Source organism: Sinohyriopsis cumingii, chromosome 15 (assembly GCF_028554795.1).
Source record: "Sinohyriopsis cumingii isolate HCF-2022 chromosome 15, ASM2855479v2, whole genome shotgun sequence".
Taxonomy (NCBI): Eukaryota; Metazoa; Mollusca; class Bivalvia; order Unionida; family Unionidae; genus Sinohyriopsis; species Sinohyriopsis cumingii.
Window position 1 is genome coordinate 70,549,867 of NC_142975.1, and position 17,993 is coordinate 70,567,859.

At 35.3% G+C, this 17,993-nt stretch overlaps 1 protein-coding gene across 1 annotated transcript; it reads right to left on the reverse strand.

Moving 5' to 3' along the window:
- Positions 1–6,978: 6,978 nt before the first annotated feature.
- LOC149782037 (dermatopontin-like) lies at positions 6,979–16,530 on the reverse strand. The gene is made up of 3 exons (XM_089933449.1): positions 11,190–16,530; positions 8,930–9,053; positions 6,979–7,769 (listed from the first exon to the last, which is right to left on the reverse strand). The coding sequence occupies exons 1-3, from the start codon at positions 11,356–11,358 to the stop codon at positions 7,721–7,723; spliced, it is 342 nt and encodes a 113-aa protein (XP_089789575.1). The 5' UTR covers positions 11,359–16,530; the 3' UTR covers positions 6,979–7,720.
- Positions 16,531–17,993: the final 1,463 nt, after the last annotated feature.

Sequence of the window (17,993 nt, forward strand, 5' to 3'; positions counted from 1 at the left end):
TGAAGATACAGACTTCTGTACAAACATTTATCTTAGCCACAAGCTCTCCAATGCCAGCACAATCTCTTTCACATGGTATCAGACACATTGTAAGTGTACTCATCCCACATTAGTTTAAGTTTTCAGTTTACAACGTACTGAACAATAAGCACAGAAACAGTAAATTAATTTACTAGAAAGTTCTGACAATTTAACTTTTGGGTTACCTTGGGGTCTGATTTTTTATTTCTGATTAATTTTATTATAATTCCTATTATTATTATTATTATTATTAGTAGTAGTAGTAGTACTTTTACTATTACTCTTATTTTCATATAAGATAATAAATATTATATAGCTTCACTTCGCTATAAATCATTATAAGAAATCTTTCCTGTATTAACAGACGGATATTTAAAGCAATTTGTTAGGCCCTTGCACTGTTATACGAAAGTGTTGGTGCCTAATTTAACCAAAGTATATCATTACTTGTGTCTCTCTTTGTCCAGAAATAGACTGCACAAAATTATTCAGGTTACCCATCTGTAGTAGTTGGTAAGATAATTGATTCACTTTTTACATTTCCTGAAATCATTTTATTTTATAAAACTGATAATTATTTAAAATCTAAACATGTCATTATATTAACCCTGACAATATTCGGCTTTATAACTCTTATTCTACTAATATTTATTTGTAACAACGTTTAGTATTATAGATTAACTAGCTGTATAATCTTCAATAAATGGAAATTAAATCATATGCATAATAGTAAATTCTTGTTCATTTACGCTTATTGTCTACCCTTGTTATGTGATTAGATATGTTTGGTATAGTTATGCATGTTTCTGTGCGCGAAGAATGGTACGAAAATGACCAACTTATTATATTACAAATGTGATGATGATAACATCATGTTTCCATTTTCATTGCAAAAAATATATAATTTGTTTAACTTTTTCTGCTTGACACTTGAATGTATCAAAAATTAATTTTGAGCATGATACATGGTTAATCACCCGTTTGATGCACGTCACAGTGCCATCGTTGTATGTACTGTTCCTCGCATAGTGGGTTTGACTGTTATGATTGTAGTCATGTCTGCATCATTCTTATACATTTTAATCGCGTTATTTTGTAAATTGTTGACAATTGCTTGCACAGCTGTTGACATTATAGAAATTCATTTTTCAATTTTTTATTTTTGTATGCCCCTATTGATACTGAAAGAAGAGTATACATTTACAGCAAAAAGTTTACTCAAACATTATCTCAATAATACAACCCGTTCCAGCGATTAGCTTGTAAGGGATCGTTGTAGGAGGTGGACAATGTTGGATCAAAGTTCCATAATTGTAACCTCATTGTTTATGTTGACATTTATAGGTACTTATTTGTGCAGTTATAATGCCTTTTAACCTGGTACAATGTCAATACAATTACGACAACTGCGTCTGTTTTAATGAATATTCCAGCGTAGTTGTTGGTTCATAATATTTAGGCTACAGTATGCCAACTACATTGAATTAAGAAATGTTTATTTGCAACAGCCACCTTGAGAACGATATACTAATATGGCAATGTCATAAGAACATTCTCAATAATAGCAATCATAACTTTGATAAGACAATACAATTATGTTTGAAAGTAGCATTGCTGTTTATGTCAAAGCGTATGATATAGTTTAACTCCTACTTGTAATTAAATTATAACTTCCTTGCTGCGTAGTATAAAAAATCCTAGATATTAAATATCGCTAGCTCAAAATTATATTACACTACATTACATTATTATTTTTTCATTAATATTGAATTGCATTCAAACACACCTGAATAGACCTGATCATACAGCCTTGCTATAATTTCACCTATTAAACATATTGTCTTTATGTCCATTCTGACCATAATTTAAATAGATGCTATCAATGTATATATGTCACTATCCCCAGTGAATAAAATGATCCATACTTTCACTGGGCTTATGGGAAACGATTTGGATGGATGAATACAATGTTTATATCTCAGATTCTCTACACTTTATCAAAGTGAACAAAGGTCACTGGACATATTATTGCCTAATGAATTAAGTATGTTTTTTAAACATTATTTCCAAAGTGTGTTTGTCGAAAATCAGATTTCAAATTTTTGTTCATTGCTTCAGAACATCATTAAAATGTCCATGTACTTTTCGTTTGAAGAAACTGTAAGAACAGAGATCATATTTGTTTAGATCCGTGACTAATTTGGTGCCCTCATTTCTCCACTAGGTGCAGCTAAACATTAAAATTAATACTACAGGCTGATATTCAGTGGCAGCTTATATTAATAGCTAAAATGTATGACACGACGTCTATAGCAAAAGAGGAAACGCCATAAAAAGGCCTATCCGAGAAATTAAATTTAATAAAGGTATGACGTTTAGATAACAAGTTTTCCTTTAGGTTTCCGTGAGAAAAGAAATCAAACATTTTATTTTGTCATATTTTTTTGAATATTATACATATATTTATGCTACTTTAATCACATGTTTTCCAACATCGTGCCGAAATGGGATTTTATGAATGCTATTGGATGAGAATCCAACTTTTGGACACATTTCGGATTCTTTGTAAGACTACGAACAAGCTAAAGATCTTCTGGAGAGCATTAGCTTATGTAATTGTTTAAGTCCACTAAATATCTTTTCGTTGGTTAAGTAAGTTCGTTTTATGTTTACTGTCCCAGTTTCATAAATATGTGACCCTAGGATTAACATCACACAATGTTTTTTCTTTCTACCTATTTATATCAATATTGAAGATCTATGCTTCAGTGGAAACATTTTCAAACGTAATCAACCTACTCACTAAGGTCGGAACAATATCTTTCACAGAGGGTTCATTTACAGTGTAAGCGTAATCGTCTCACTTTAGTTACAGTTTAAATTTACAACTTATTCAACATCGATCACGCGCATAGCATGATTATTTACTATAAGGTACTGCGCATTCGACTGTCTGTGTTGCGAAGTTGGGGTGTATATTTGGAGTCGATATATTTTATATTTTTTCATCCAAAGACGTTTATCATGTTTATCAACATTATTATTATTGTTATTATTATTAGTATTAATATTATAATAGTTTATATTATTATAATCATTAGTAGTAGAGTAGTAGTGGTAGTGATAGCAGTAGTAGTAGTAGTATAAAAAATAAAGTTTATATTATAAAGCTTCGTATTGCCATAAACTGGGCCAAGATGTTATTCCTACTATTGAAAGATGGAAATGTAAAATAAGTCTTCAGACCTTTCACGTATTATATTCAGTTGTTCGAGCTTAATATAACTGCGGTATACCATTGTACGTATCAGATTAAGATTGCATGTCATAAATATATATATATACTCCTTTCATCATATATTTGGCACGTGGCATGTTTGTGAATATAATGGCTAAGGGGGATTTTGTGAACGTTATTCGGGCCAATTCCAACCTTTCGAAATATTTCACAGATTAACAAATATGCAATTGTTGACTTATTAAAGTATGTTAATGTTTTAAGCATTTGCATTCTTGTGTAAGATTGCGAATAGTGAAACGATATTCAGGAGAGCAATTGTGTACGTAATTTCTCAATTCCAATTATATTTTTCCCTTTGTTGAGTGTGTTTATGTTTACCTGCCCTCTCAGATAAATGTATTGCGCTAGATATTGATATTACTTTCGAAGGTTTCCGTACTATTATATCAATCTTGAATATACCGGCTTCAGTGTAAACATTTAATTTGTGGACACAGTATCTTTCCCATGTTGTCAGATATATTGCAAGTGTACACATACAATTTTAGTTTTATCGTACGTTTACTGTTTAATACACTTCAAAATATAATGTTGCAACAAACCTACAGCAATATGGTTTCATAGATACATTGTATTAAGTTGTGACAATGCACATTGGTGCATTTGCTTTAACACTGAATCATTACAAAACATAACATAACAAACTATGTATGTTCTTTACCCCTACACATCTTAGTTCTAAATGTTTTAAAATAAATAAGCGTTTAAAAGCGTCATTATAGTCTGTGAAATACCAGTGTACCTTATAGAAATGTTTAATAGGATGCCAACTAAGTTTAATTTATCTACCTCAAGTAACATGTACAAAAATGTACTGAACAAATTTTTCTTTAAAAAGTAGAGTTTCAGAAGTTACCAATCATTAATATGTTGGCTTATTTTGCGGGAAACTCGATCCTAAAAGGTCTCAATGTATTGTCTCTCCTATTTGATGGTTTTATTTGGGTTTTCAGCAGATTCAACCTTATTCTTGTATATGAGCAATTATTTTACTTGATACGCTTTAAGGTTCATCAAAGAGTTAAAAAACCGAACAGAATGTAAATTGTTACTTATTCAAGATGTTTTTTTTTATCAAAAGTAAATTTTAGGCAAATTTAGAAGCATTTCTCATTTATGGAGATTGGACAAATTATAAGAAGGAAATTTAAGTCAAATAGAGTTTCAGATAGCACGTTGCTTGCTCAGCATTACCTCCTGTCAATTGAGGCAAAATTAAGAGTCTTTTTACAAGTTGAACGTATTCCTAGTGATCTTAGGGAAGAATACGCAAACATGTGGCTGACATGAAGAAAACTGTAGCAGGGTCTTATCTACTAGAAAATATTATGTTAAACGGGATTCCGTTACACGGTATAGTTTTTTTTTCTGCTAACGATTCTTCTTGTACCTGAAAAAAAAGACTGTCAGAATTGGCGTACCATCAAACAGTTAAATGTGTACAAAATCTTGCAAAATATTTTAATCAAAGTCAAAGTCTGTCAAAATCTGATATATTATTTTCATGTCGTTTTATCTCTTTCATGGATTTAAGCGCTGTAATGGTATCTACCCAAGGTATGATTCTGCTTTACTAGCCTGTTTAAATAGATAACTTACAGTTAGAGTTGGAGATGACACGGTCAGTTAATTAATGAACACAGTATTGGATTGCGGCTGCGCATTAACTAAGGGGAGAGCATAGAAACCTGTTTCATCACGTGTAGTTGCTGTCAATACAATGCCTGACCATCAAAGAGATACGCCGGCTCTCCTTCCATTGTGTTGTGCGTGACTAAAATGAAAACACCCATATTTCTGCATCAAAGACGTTAAGTCAAGTTTTTTTGTAGTCTTTTTTTGTTCAAGACAAATTAATAACAATATGCTTGTTTGCCGATTGACCAGCTTGGTTAGGACTCTGCTTCTTAATACTTGTTATCTCATAAGTTAGGCTAAAGTTGAAGGCTTTCACTCGAACGAAGCCAATAAAATTAAACACGTTATGCGGTGCCTGTAAGCACTTTAACTATTTACTTCCTAAGTGAATTCTGAAATAAAGTTTTCACTTGTGTGTAGATTACATTGGTGACTGACAGTGAAATGGGATTAGTGCAATCGGATTACTTAGTCTGAGCTACTTCTGACACTTCCTACCCAATTTTTGATTATTTTGAGATTTATGTTTGAATATAGGTTAAGAGCCATTTGGCTATCGAAAAGTTGGAATTTGCCGCCAGGTATTTACTTCATAAGTGAATTCTGAAATAAAGTTTTCACTGGTGTGTAGATTACATTGGTGACTGACAATGGAGTGGGATTAGTGCAATCGGATTACTTAGTCTGAGTTACTTCTGGCACTTCCTACCCCATTTTAGATTATTTTGACATTGATGTTGGAGCATAGGGTAAGAGCCATTTAGCTATTGCAAATTTGGAATTTACCGCCACCTGGAGAAGCTAGATTTATGAAGTAAAGAGTTTTTGCCAGCGATGTTTTGTTGGTATCGCGCGACTATCACGCATTCGCTTCACGAATCTGGTTTCTCCAGGTTCCTGCTACAGAGACAGGTTTTTATCGCTGTATTTGCAATAAATATGTTAATAATTATTTATGTTTTTGTTCTTTTGAAAAACATTATAAGACTTTGTAGTATTTTCAAATTATTTTGGACAACATCAATGGACCTCTGATGTCATAGACTTGAAGGCTGCGAGATTTGATTAGTCCTGTGACTGACCAGCAATGCAAATGTCAAGTACCAGCTCATATTTTATGAAACCTATAATTTCATCCTGTCTAACAGCCGATTAAAACATTACATATACTATAATCTGGGGGAAAAAATGATATAAATATTCATTTCATGGCAGGTAAGATAACTTAAGTTTGCTAGACCCGTTAGTAAGGGTCTCTACTATTTAAATAGTAGAGCGATAGCAAATTTATCTACTAATAACTTTGATTACGAAAAACAAAGGTTTAGTGGTGATACAATGAGGGGTTTATTAATAATTGATCTGGAAATTCAAGAAAAGGTAGTAACATTTATCAGCAAAAACGATTGAACATTATATGAAAATATGGAACAAAATATTATTGATTTTTGTAATTAATACTGTGACGATAGGAAATTAGTGTGACACCAAGATGTCGTTTTCGAAACTTACTAGTACATCAACAGCTCAAATGTCTTAATGTTCGTTGTGAAGTATATATATATATATATATATATATATATATATATATATATATATATATATATATATATACCCGTTAGTAAGGGTCTCTACTATTTACATAGTAGAGCGATAGCAAATCTATCTAATAATAACTTTGATTAAAAAAAAATAGGTTCAGTGGTGATACATATGTGTGTGTGTGTGTGTGTGTGTGTGTGTGTGTGTTCAGTTTGCTCGACATGTGGGGGGTTTACTATGAAAGTAAAATGAAGTTTAGTTATCTAGCACTGTTCAATCAGACCTCAAACACATAGATATCAACAAGATGTCAACATATGCTGTAGATATATTGATTTAAAAAAGAAAAACTATAATGAATTGGAAAAATGTAACATGTCAGTTTATTTAGTCCTTTTTTTTGAAATACCTAAAGGAAATATAATAAAATATTCATAATAGCAGAAACGAAATTAGAGAACAAGACACACAAGGTATATCAAAATAATACATTTAATGGTACAAAAAAGTAGAAAACGGCTATCAGTTGAAAGGAACAATTATTATGGTTATGCTAAGATACATTGCTTTGATTTATGAGAAAAGCTACAGAACATATTTTCAATTTAGAGCAAGTTCTAAACTGGATAAATAATCAGTAAAGGATTTACTCATTTTAAGTCAACAAAAGATTTATTATAAAAATTATATGAAGAATATGTGTTAGCTTATGATAAATGTATGAAGAAAAATTAGAATCCAATTAGTGTAGATAAAATAAACGTCATAGTGTTATCTCGGTTTTAAAGAAGAAAAGCAGTAAAGTAAAATCTAAATAATTATAAATGCTAAGGTCTTTATTGGTTGTACGTATTTATTGAAAGTAAATATTTGTTTTAAAGATGTTGAAATATTTGAGATTAATCAATTATGGACAGTTTGTGTGTTCTTTTCAATTACCAGTTTACAAGGAACTGTTACTAGTATCACAAACCAAACAAATCTCGATATTAAAAACAATAACTACGAAAGAATTCATTGTCTAAAGTAATGAATAAAATGGCATTTTGTTGTATTGCCAATAGAACCAACATAGTTTTATTTTGACGCCAATCCCAAATTTCCAGTTGTTATGATACTTTTGGCATCATTTCAATTTCTATTGGTAATCCTGGTTCTTGATTTCTTGCACATTCAGTTTTATCATTTTTGTCTCACATCCTTGTCGGTCCCATTAAGCTAAGTATTTAAATTCAGTTTGCATATCTGAAACCAGAAAACCCTATCTCTGAAATAAAAGAAAGCATACAGGTTAAAAGTTATACACTTGCGTCGTAATATAATCTGCAAACGTTTTCACACCCTCTGTATGCTATATTGAGGAATTTCTTTAACGTAAACTACATAACATCAGTTCGATTCCGAAGAAGAACGTATGGTAATTAGGTCCAATGAAATATTTTGTAAAAGAGTAACATATAATGACATTTGTTAGCTGTAATTCCAATACGATATCACCAGACGTTTGAGTTATTTTGGAATGGTAAACACTCTTTAATTTAAACAAATCCATAAAACTTATCACAGCAACACACTTGCTGTGATATTATCTTCGATAAAAGAAAGAATTCTGCCAGCACAGCTGACATGATGTTTTTGGTGAACTTTGAAACAATTGAGCCATTTGTGAACGTGCTGGATTATTGAAAGATGTAATGTATACTAAAAACAAGAATGACAAGGTGGTCAAGACTACATATGCCAACATCGTAAAATCTAATTATAAACATTTATTTCCAACTGCTTGAAGATATATATATATATATATATATATATATATATATATATAGAGAGAGAGAGAGAGAGAGAGAGAGAGAGAGAGAGAGAGAGAGAGAGATAAACGTGTATATGTTCAAGGTAAGATACCCACATTGATTGGCATTTTTTATACATATTTATTTTAAAAGGGATAGGTGGAAGTAAGTTACTTAGCATTTTGATAAATTGAAAAGTCTGAACATTAAAAGCACATATTTACCACAGTCGTCTATCTGGATACTGGTAATTTGTGCACAAACAAACCATAAGTTGTAATTGGTTATGGTCGAATAAGAAACAAAACCGAATCCCTTTGTAGCGATGTTGCTTAAATAGTTTAAGTTGTATTAACAGGACAATTTTATAAATTGCAAAACAACTCATGTTCATTGCGCTATGTTTTTAAAGAGGTCCCCTAAAAAGTTATATATAACATATATACTTACACTGTATTCAAAGCTGATTTAATCCATAACTTAGATATGCATATAACACCAAGAATTAATTTACATTTTTACAGTGTAAGCAAAGTTCCGAGGAATCAAATTCCTTTAAGTATCTGATTGATATATAGTAAAAGCTAGGCAGAGATAGAAACAGGCAGACAGACATACAGACAGATGTATTTACTCATAAGTATTATCATGAAAGCTGGTAACTCCATGAGGAACGTATCCATCTGGAATGCTGTATTCTAGTGGTTTGTCATATTGGTTGAGTTGGTGGGTCTTGTAGCAGTCTGTGAGTGAATATTCTGTAGAAAGAGAACAATTAACCCTATGTATTATCGAGGTTCGAGTACTATGATATCGTAACATCATTGCAGAAATATTCCAAATTACCTGATTTACTTGCACATCTTTGGTCAATCATCAGCTTATTTAATGCATGTGTTTATAAAATAAATGGGCACATTTAAATTCTAGTAATACTCTTTTATATTGCACCCATTGATAACTGTGAATTTAAAACTATATAATATTTTTCTTTGAGTTGAGTACGGAATTTTATGCAAAATATGTGACTGATATTTCTTTCCAATATGTATAAATTACGGATAAGCAGTATTCACTTTTACGCTAATATTTAATGAGATTTTTAGTGTTCTAAAATTATAAATCAAAGAGAGGTAATGACACCAATATTGCTTCTTGTTTGCATTTAGAAGACACAGTTTCCTCCTTACCGAAAAATGTCGATAGAGCAATGTTTGCAGGTTACATTAAGGTATACCTACTATTATTTACTGAGGATGTGGTTTCATTATCAGATAACACTAAATGATGTACATAATCAGCTCGATAGGAAAAGGATTACAGTGATAAATCGTCTCTCAAGGTAAATACATACAACATAAACAAACAATATATTTGTTGAGGAAATGTAGGAAATAGGGATGGAAAATAATACTGTGAAGCTCTAGGATTAGAAATTGTTAATTTTACATACTTGAGAATTATGTTTATTTTCAATGGTGCATAGAGTATAGTTGAATATTCCTGTTCAATAGAAACATATTTTTTCACCCAAAGTTTTACTTGAAGCATTTTATGCCTAATGTAGTTCTACACTAAACTATGCAATTTAGATATGGGGCTTTGTTGCTTCCAATAATTCAAGACCTTACATTTTACCTTTATGAAAATTATAGTATAGGTTTGCATATAGACAAGTACAGTGTCAGTAGTCAGTATATGAAGAACGGAGGAGATTGTCATTGTGCTAAATGAGATTGATCTATGACGAACGTGGGAAATGGACATTGTCCTAGAAGAGATGGGTATATAATGAATGTAGAAGAGGGACATTGTGGTAGATGAGACTGGTATATGATGGAAATGGAAGGAGATGCAGATGAGATTGGTATATGATAAACATGGGAGATGATCATTTCACTAGATGAGAATGGTATATGATAAACATGGGAGATGGTCATTTCACTAGATGAGAATGGTATATGATAAGCTTGGGAGAAGGCAGTTGCACCTGAGGAGGTTGGTAGAGGATGATTGTGTAATTGAACTAAATTAGATTGGTATACTATGCAAATGGAAAAGGACCATTGTACTAGGTGAGATTGGTTTATGATGAACGTGGGAGATTGCGTGAGTACCAGTATACGCGTATTAAACTCACTATTTAACATATGTAATACCGTACTTGATGGACCGTGCATAATGATATTGTTGGTAGGTGTTCGGCATTAATTAGACAATGACACACATAAGAACTTGATAGAAACCATTTTCCAAGTTAAAATTTCTGCAAATAGTCTAGTTGTCTTCAATATGGCCAATGTACTGTCCCTACTGAATGACGAGTTCATGAATAAGGTAACACGTTATTAACGCCAATCAGTTCTAAATGCAGAAAAGTAAACAACGGTATGTGTATGTGCTTGCATGATATCAGCATTAGCATTTATGCGATGCTGACTCGTCCCACACTTACAGGGATCACTTTTGTACAGCGTATGCATTCGTGACAAGCAATAACCATTCAGTTAATGTATGATAAAACGATATGTTATTTATATATTTGCTTGCATCTATGAGACCAGCAATTTGGTTTCTAGGTTTCGGAAGAAGGAAAGTTTGAATATTCATTTCGAAATCACTATATTTGAAAAAGAAAATTGTCTGCTTAATTTTTGTGTATGTGTCCTTAAGAAAATGTAGCTCACCTTGCGTTTCCCTGTGTTTTTATTATGCATATATTACATTTTTGTTTCTGTTAGGCTACTTCTAAAGCAAGTGCGCAGAAGGACATACATACGGATGAACGTCCCAGGTATGGCAGGTTCGTGCGCATGTACTTTCTGGATGAATTTTCCCTCCGATACAGTACAACGTAGGTAAGGTAGGATGTAACAAGTTATTTCATTAATTACCTGAAGATGAGCAACAATAAAAATCCCAACGTCTGTCTTCATAATAGTTGTCGTGGACACTTTTGATGCCTTGAAGAATTCCATTCTTCCCACATTGGTATACAACAGGTTCGTCGTAGTTGTTGACATTTCCTGACAAATGTTTTCGTATACTACCATACTCAATCATTCATGAGAATATTTTTAACAGTATTGTTAGAAAGAAAACCTTGTAACTCATTAGTTTTTCCTATTGCAAGAGAGTTTTAAGGATTTCCTTTAACCACTATAAAAATACTTACTATAGTAGTCATAATAAAAACTGACAAAGACAGGAGGTAAGAAAACCTGATTAAATTACAATGTTAATTTATGGCTTGAGATACATCCTAAAAATATCATCAGCTCCTGCCTATTTCTGAGCATGTAACTGCATATCAGATATCCTATGCTGACTATTGACTCGTTGCTGTGACAAATCCAGTGATAATACTGCCTCACATTCACATTTAGGTAGATACATACAAACTCAAAAGAAAACTTTGATATTAATTTCTTATGCTGGCAGTTATACCATTTAAATTAATGCATATAATTTGACATACAAAATCGACCTGTAACGTCTCGAGAAGTGCAGTACAAGATTGCACATTACCCGAGATAGCTCATATTAATTGAAGACTTCCAGATTTGCATTCAATGTGATATTATGATCTTGGTCCCTAAAAGATGGAAACTGTTTTTAGTCGCACAGCTGATGGTGATCCCTCAACTCACAAAGTATCATTAGTCAGCATATCTTTCTCACAATAATATCCGGGAACAATTCTTATCAGCCTCATACGCATACTTCTAAATCTCAATCCGACACCTTTTTTAGAAATCAGATTTTATTTTAGACTTCCAAAAGTCCTTATTGCTTTGTATACGCATTTATTACGAAAGAAAAATCACATTATTTCTGATTGCTGCAGGGTATAAATTGAGAAACAATACAAAGAGAGCTACTCCAAAAGTTCTTAGTACAATTTGGCCATGGTCTTGTACTGAACGTAATATGTTTATTGGGTCGTGTAAACCCTAGTCTGATTCTACGTTGGAGACGTATGAACCATCGTTGTCAGAATCGCCTATACCAGTGATTAATGCACTGCCAAGAACCTACATATTATAATATTAATTACACAGTGATTAAGGACAGGCAAAGTTTGTGTGCATACAGAAGACCTGGTTGCAAAATGTCAATAAAGATGCCTTTTTGCACACTCATCTAGATTTGTTTTCTACCGAACTGCGCAGCAGTCAGCGACGAGCAAGGCGAGTGATTTCACCAGGATATGGCAACAATAGAGAAACGCTATCAGGACAATGCTTGCAGACTAATGCTGGACAGTGACAAGAGATGCTCCATTTAATGAAAAAAAGAGACAAGCCAAGAAGCGCCGAGTAAACACTGGATAAGAATTTAACTATGTACTTATATATATATAATAGATTTTTTGCCTATTGTTTCATAATATATTTTATTCATATAACCATTTTTCTGTTTGTTGAGTGTTAAATACACATACAGGAAAAATAGTATCCTCTAAAGCAACCATAAAGAGATGAAAAGAGCTAGGTTACTATTTATGATTAAAACTCTACTATCTACACAATATACATAGTCGTAAAATGTAAACACTTAAGTATCTTGGAAACAGTATCCATTGAATTGTTTTAATTGTCGTATTTGAATTCAGCACATCAAAAATTCTCAATAAATAGCACAGTTTATCTTGTTATATACAATTTTCCACAGCTCTAAGGTATTGTCTTCTTGATACTTCTGTTCCATAATAACCAATTTTTTCCTAGCAAAATGTTTCTTCGAAAATATTTGCTCCGTCATAATACCTTTGGATAACTACCACTATTTCGCAAATCCAGCTCTCCCGGACACTACTTTAAGCTAAAGGGAACTAACAGTTGTCTTCCGACCTGTTTGGAGGTCGGGCAGAGTGACCTCCCCTTACATAATGAGACTTGGCGGCACAGTTTAAGAATATTCCAGTTATTACTGGAGCAGAGCGCACGCTCCCTATGGATGTAATTGCGGAGAGGCAGGGAGGGTGTATGTGTATCATGATTGGGTAAGTATTTTGAAAAGAAGATATTTTACTAGGAAAAAATGGTTTCTTCTTCGAACACGTTACCCAATCATAATAACCTTGGAGAATATGTAAGAGGTGGATGGAGGTACATCCCCTTACCGCGAAGATGCCATCTCCGGTCCCCTAAAGTATTGAGACAGCTTCTAGGTAACCCTACTTGAGGAGACTCCATTTGTCAGAGCATGGTTTCCAAAGGGAAAAAGACCACAGATAAACCCGGAAGTGGTGAACTGCGTCTTAAGAAGTTGTTGACTGATATGGAAGGGAGACCTGTTGAGCTGCAGGTATAGGTCCTACCAGCTCGAACTGGCCACTCTGGCATGACAGATCTCGGAGATAAAAGCTATCGGATACAGATTTGAGTGAGAACCGAGAAATGGAGAGACCATTTTTTCAGTACTAGTCGATTGTTCCGTGACGAGTGCGTTGAGGAGTCCCGCGATATGGTGAATCTGTGTGGCTTGTTAACGACAACACCATTTAATAAAGTCCCACATCATTACGCAAAGATCTTGGGACTGGGGTCATCGCCGTTGTGGAAGAACAATCACCATTGTAGGGTGAGCTCCTTCTTGCTGTTTAGGAAAAGTTCCATACCATGATGCAAAGGGTAGGAAACTGGGGTTCTTCTTGATACTGGGAATAAATCACCACTGCAGGATTGAGATAACATTTGTTGTTCAGACTGTAGAGTTGACAGACAGAATGAGAACTACCTAGCCCTCTAAATATTCTTGCCCTACTCACCTCCATGATTGACTTTCATAACGGCCATCTTCTCCAGAATTAATTATAAGAAGATGCCCTTCTTGGGGAGAGCATGCACCGCTGGCGTACGGAAATGATGGCAGTGGGAGGGCTCCCCAGCCTTTAGTACATGCATCGGTACAGACTGTAATCTCGAGCGGGTGTACCCGCATATGCAAACCTGCCGTGAGCCAAGTTAGGTTGCTTCTAATTCCGCCAATGGTGCCTCAATTGGGTTCAGATCTTGAGGCTGCTCCAGTGGGAAAACATGAGGATTCCATTCGTACAGAAAAAAACGGATAACACAGTAAAAGGCGACCTAGGACCACGATATCCGCTGCCACGTTGCGCAATCCCGTGCGGATTGAATTCCTCGAAAGTAAGGTGTTGTTTCAATTCCCGATCCTGAGGGAGACAAAATATTGTGCTTGTGTATTAAAGTCCATACCTAGGCGAACGAACCATTGAGATGCTACTAGGTAGGATTTTTCCTTGTGATGAGAATTCCTGATTGGTAACAAGGACTATCATGACTGGTTAAGCTAACTCGCTTATGTTGCTGCAGTATGTTGTCCAGGTAACTTGACGCTGTCGCCATATAAATGGTTCGGACATGCGCCTTTACTCGATTCGTCAGATGAGGGAAGACCCCGGGCCGAAGCTGAGCCTCAATTGTGGTACCCTGAATGGTATGAATGGTCACATGAGTCTTCTGAATAGAGTCACGAAGGTATGCGCCATTTGAACCCACAGTGATGACAAAGATTCTCTCACGGATGTCGTTAAAAATGCGCTGTGCTGTTTCCAGTGGGCACCAAGGGGTGTGGATAAATGGAATGAGGGTGCTTAGGCAGATGAACAGACGTAGAGGGTCCTTTGCCATTGGGACCAAGAAAAAGGTGTGGAACGAACGATAGAACACTCTCGTGCTAGATCCGTATGGTATGCAATTGTTGGTGCTTCGACAGGACAGCTTTCAGAGGTTCGTGTACTATGAGTGGTCCTTGGGTCCTCTTGTTGATTCCCCGTACTATGCCCGTATCGACGCAGTGGTTGTGGAAGTGAGGGAAATGTGTCTCCTTAATGGCTTGTTAGCGTACTTCATCCGTCTGGACATTAAAAATAAGGTAGAAGATAAAGGTCTTCAACTTAGCTTGAGACTGACTCCCATGCATGCCCTGAGGTATTGTGAGTGGGAGAAGATACGTTATTTTGGGAGATAGCCAGAGAGAACAAAAGTCCAACAACGAAATCACGGTAATGATATTGCTCACTAACTGCGCAGTGTCAGCAAAGGCCATCTGTTCCCTACGTATGGAGTGTGGCTATGTCATCCATAACGAGGTGAGGCCTCTATCCATATTGGGGGTCCAAATGAAAGCTCGAACTGACGAAGAAGGCAGGCCAAAAAGTGCATAACTCTCCCAGACTGCGAACGTAACTTAAGCCAGAACCTTCCGTTCGTCGTAAGATCAATCGATGCTACAGCGCTGATGCATATCGTTGATGGAGTCTGAGGAGGAAGACAAAGCTCGGGTGGGGGGAGAAAAATGTCCTAATTGGAGGTTCGGAAGGCAGAGAGGGACGAGATCTGTCGCTCAATAAACTCGGAGAACACCCTGAATTAGAAACCGTGACTTCAAGACAGTCACTGGATAAAGAGGCTCTTTTCGTGGCAGAGTGTAGGGAAATTGCAAAGCGACATCTGTTGAGGCCGGACGATCTACTCGTATCATGCCGAATGAGTATCACGAGGTGGTACGAGTTAGATTGGTCCCTCAATGTGTCTGCAAAAGCGAGTTCGACAACTGGAAGCTCGGGCTGTTATTGATTGAGCCCGTAATATTTTGATGTTTAGCCCTTTGTGATCCCTAGTCTATGGCCTAGGCAGGTCGCAATGGAAATATGACATCAATGTGAGGAGGATATCATTAGGAGAATCAGTTGGGTCGGGTTGTGGTATATTTGATCCATGTAACCTGTCTGTATGTCTGCTGAATGAGAAGGAACTTGGCTGTTTGTTAGCTCTGTCCCATTCTGTACGAGGAATCAAGTTGAACCCCGACGAGGCACAGTAGGGGAAATTCCAAAACGGATGAGCCCTGTGGTAGTGACTTGGGTGTTGGAGCTGTTTCCAGGCATGTCAATGTCTGGCGCTTCGTGGCTACAGGGTAAGTTGAATTATCTCCCTTGTTCCAATAAAGATTCACACTGAGGATAAAATCAGCATGCAGACTGGTGATGTCTTCAGTCTGAGCTGTATGTTGTTTGTGCTTTGTTCAGTTCTAATCTGTACGACGAAACAGCAAAACGGATAAAACTGTAGCCCTGCACTTGTTTTAGAATGCAATATCAGTTAAGAGTTAAATCATTAAAAAGGTGAACAAGAAGTTTATAATTCTAATAAAGCAAGGAAGCTTACAGGCAAAATCTAATGACAGTACCAACTGTTAATAAACATGTGTGCCTACACGTGATGTTTGAATACTGCGGGCGCATAACTATATGAAATGATAGTTACCTGGAAAAAGTGAAAGCAGACAATTTCAATTACAATGCTTACCTGTAGGTAAGGTCCTTGATGGTCTGTACACATAGGACCACTGAAGCATGGTATTCCAAGGCTAAAAATACCATGGTAAAGAACTCATCTTTACATACAAGAAAGGGTGAAATTATACACATAAAAGGAGTTCTTCAGGGCATAAAGAAATACACACATGTAAATAATGTAGCCCGAACCTAACTTATGAATTCGCATAGGCTACACGTACGAGTGACTAAGTGCTCGATAAATATGACTTAAAGTTTGTGCATATAAACATGACTCAAGGTTCTCCTATAGAAACATGTATAAAGCACTGACCTGTACTTGTCTGACCAAAAGGGAAGAAATACAGAAATGCACCAGTGTGTCTACATTACAGACAAAAAAACCTTCGCGTACACAGTAGGTGCAACAAAATATATTATGAGACAATACTGGTAGGGAAAAAAGCCCCGACTACCCGTACAAGTAAATACATTAAAGTAGGTGCCCAGATGCTATGAAAGCCTTGGATAGAAACTCGCCAATTATGTAAAGGAATTAAACATATATTGGAGTTATATGAGCACTAGAGACTTGCACGTATAAATTAAATGTTGTAGCAGCAGACTGTGAATTCGCTTAGGCTCTACATGCAAGTACCTAAATGTGTTATGACAACAAAGTGTGGCAACTTATAATGGCAGAACTTTGTCGTGATAGAAAGAGAGAAAACGTTGGAAATATAGATGGAGTATACTTTCCTTAGAAGTGAATACTTCTCCAACTGGTTGTGGTATATCTTCCATGTAGCTTCTGGCTTTTACAAGGTCTCTCATGATGAAAGCATGCTTCTTGGCATGAGCAGTAGTAATAACTGGAATATTCTTACACTGTGCCGCTAAGTTTTATATGTAACGGGAGATCACTCTGCCCGACCACCAAATAGGTCAGCAGACAACTTTTAGCTTCCTTTAGCTAGGAGAGTTGGATTTGCGAGGTAGTGGTAGTTCTACTAAGTTACTATGATTGGGTAACGTAATTGAAGAAACATTTTTCACTAGCATAAGCCCTGCCAAAGTTTCAGTGCATTGCTGACTACCATACACACGTGCTTATAAGTCAGCTTGAGTATGAGTCAAGTCCTCCCCCAACCCTTTTTAGGGCTACAAATAGCCAATATCTCTTTGACCCTACTGTAAGCAGGGGTGTATTGTGCAAGTCAGATCCATCTGAATGTGTGGCTTGTTGTCAGTGAGTCAGAGTTGCACTTTAGAAAAATAAGCAAGCTCAACTGGATGGACGGATGGACAGATAGACAGATCGATAGACAGACAGACTAAAATATAGATAGATAGATATAATGACTGAACCAATGTGAAATACAACTATATAATT

Bases quoted from the DNA above. Each gene is read 5' to 3' on its own strand.
- LOC149782037 (XM_089933449.1), bottom strand. From the start codon at position 11,358: ATGATTGAGTATGGTAGTATACGAAAACATTTGTCAGGAAATGTCAAC. The intron at 9,054-11,189 runs GTAATTAATGAA...CTCTTTCTACAG, and splicing joins TTATTGTTGCTCATCTTCAG to AATATTCACTCACAGACTGC. The intron at 7,770-8,929 runs GTAAATACATCT...CTTTTATTTCAG, and splicing joins TTTCATGATAATACTTATGA to AGATAGGGTTTTCTGGTTTC.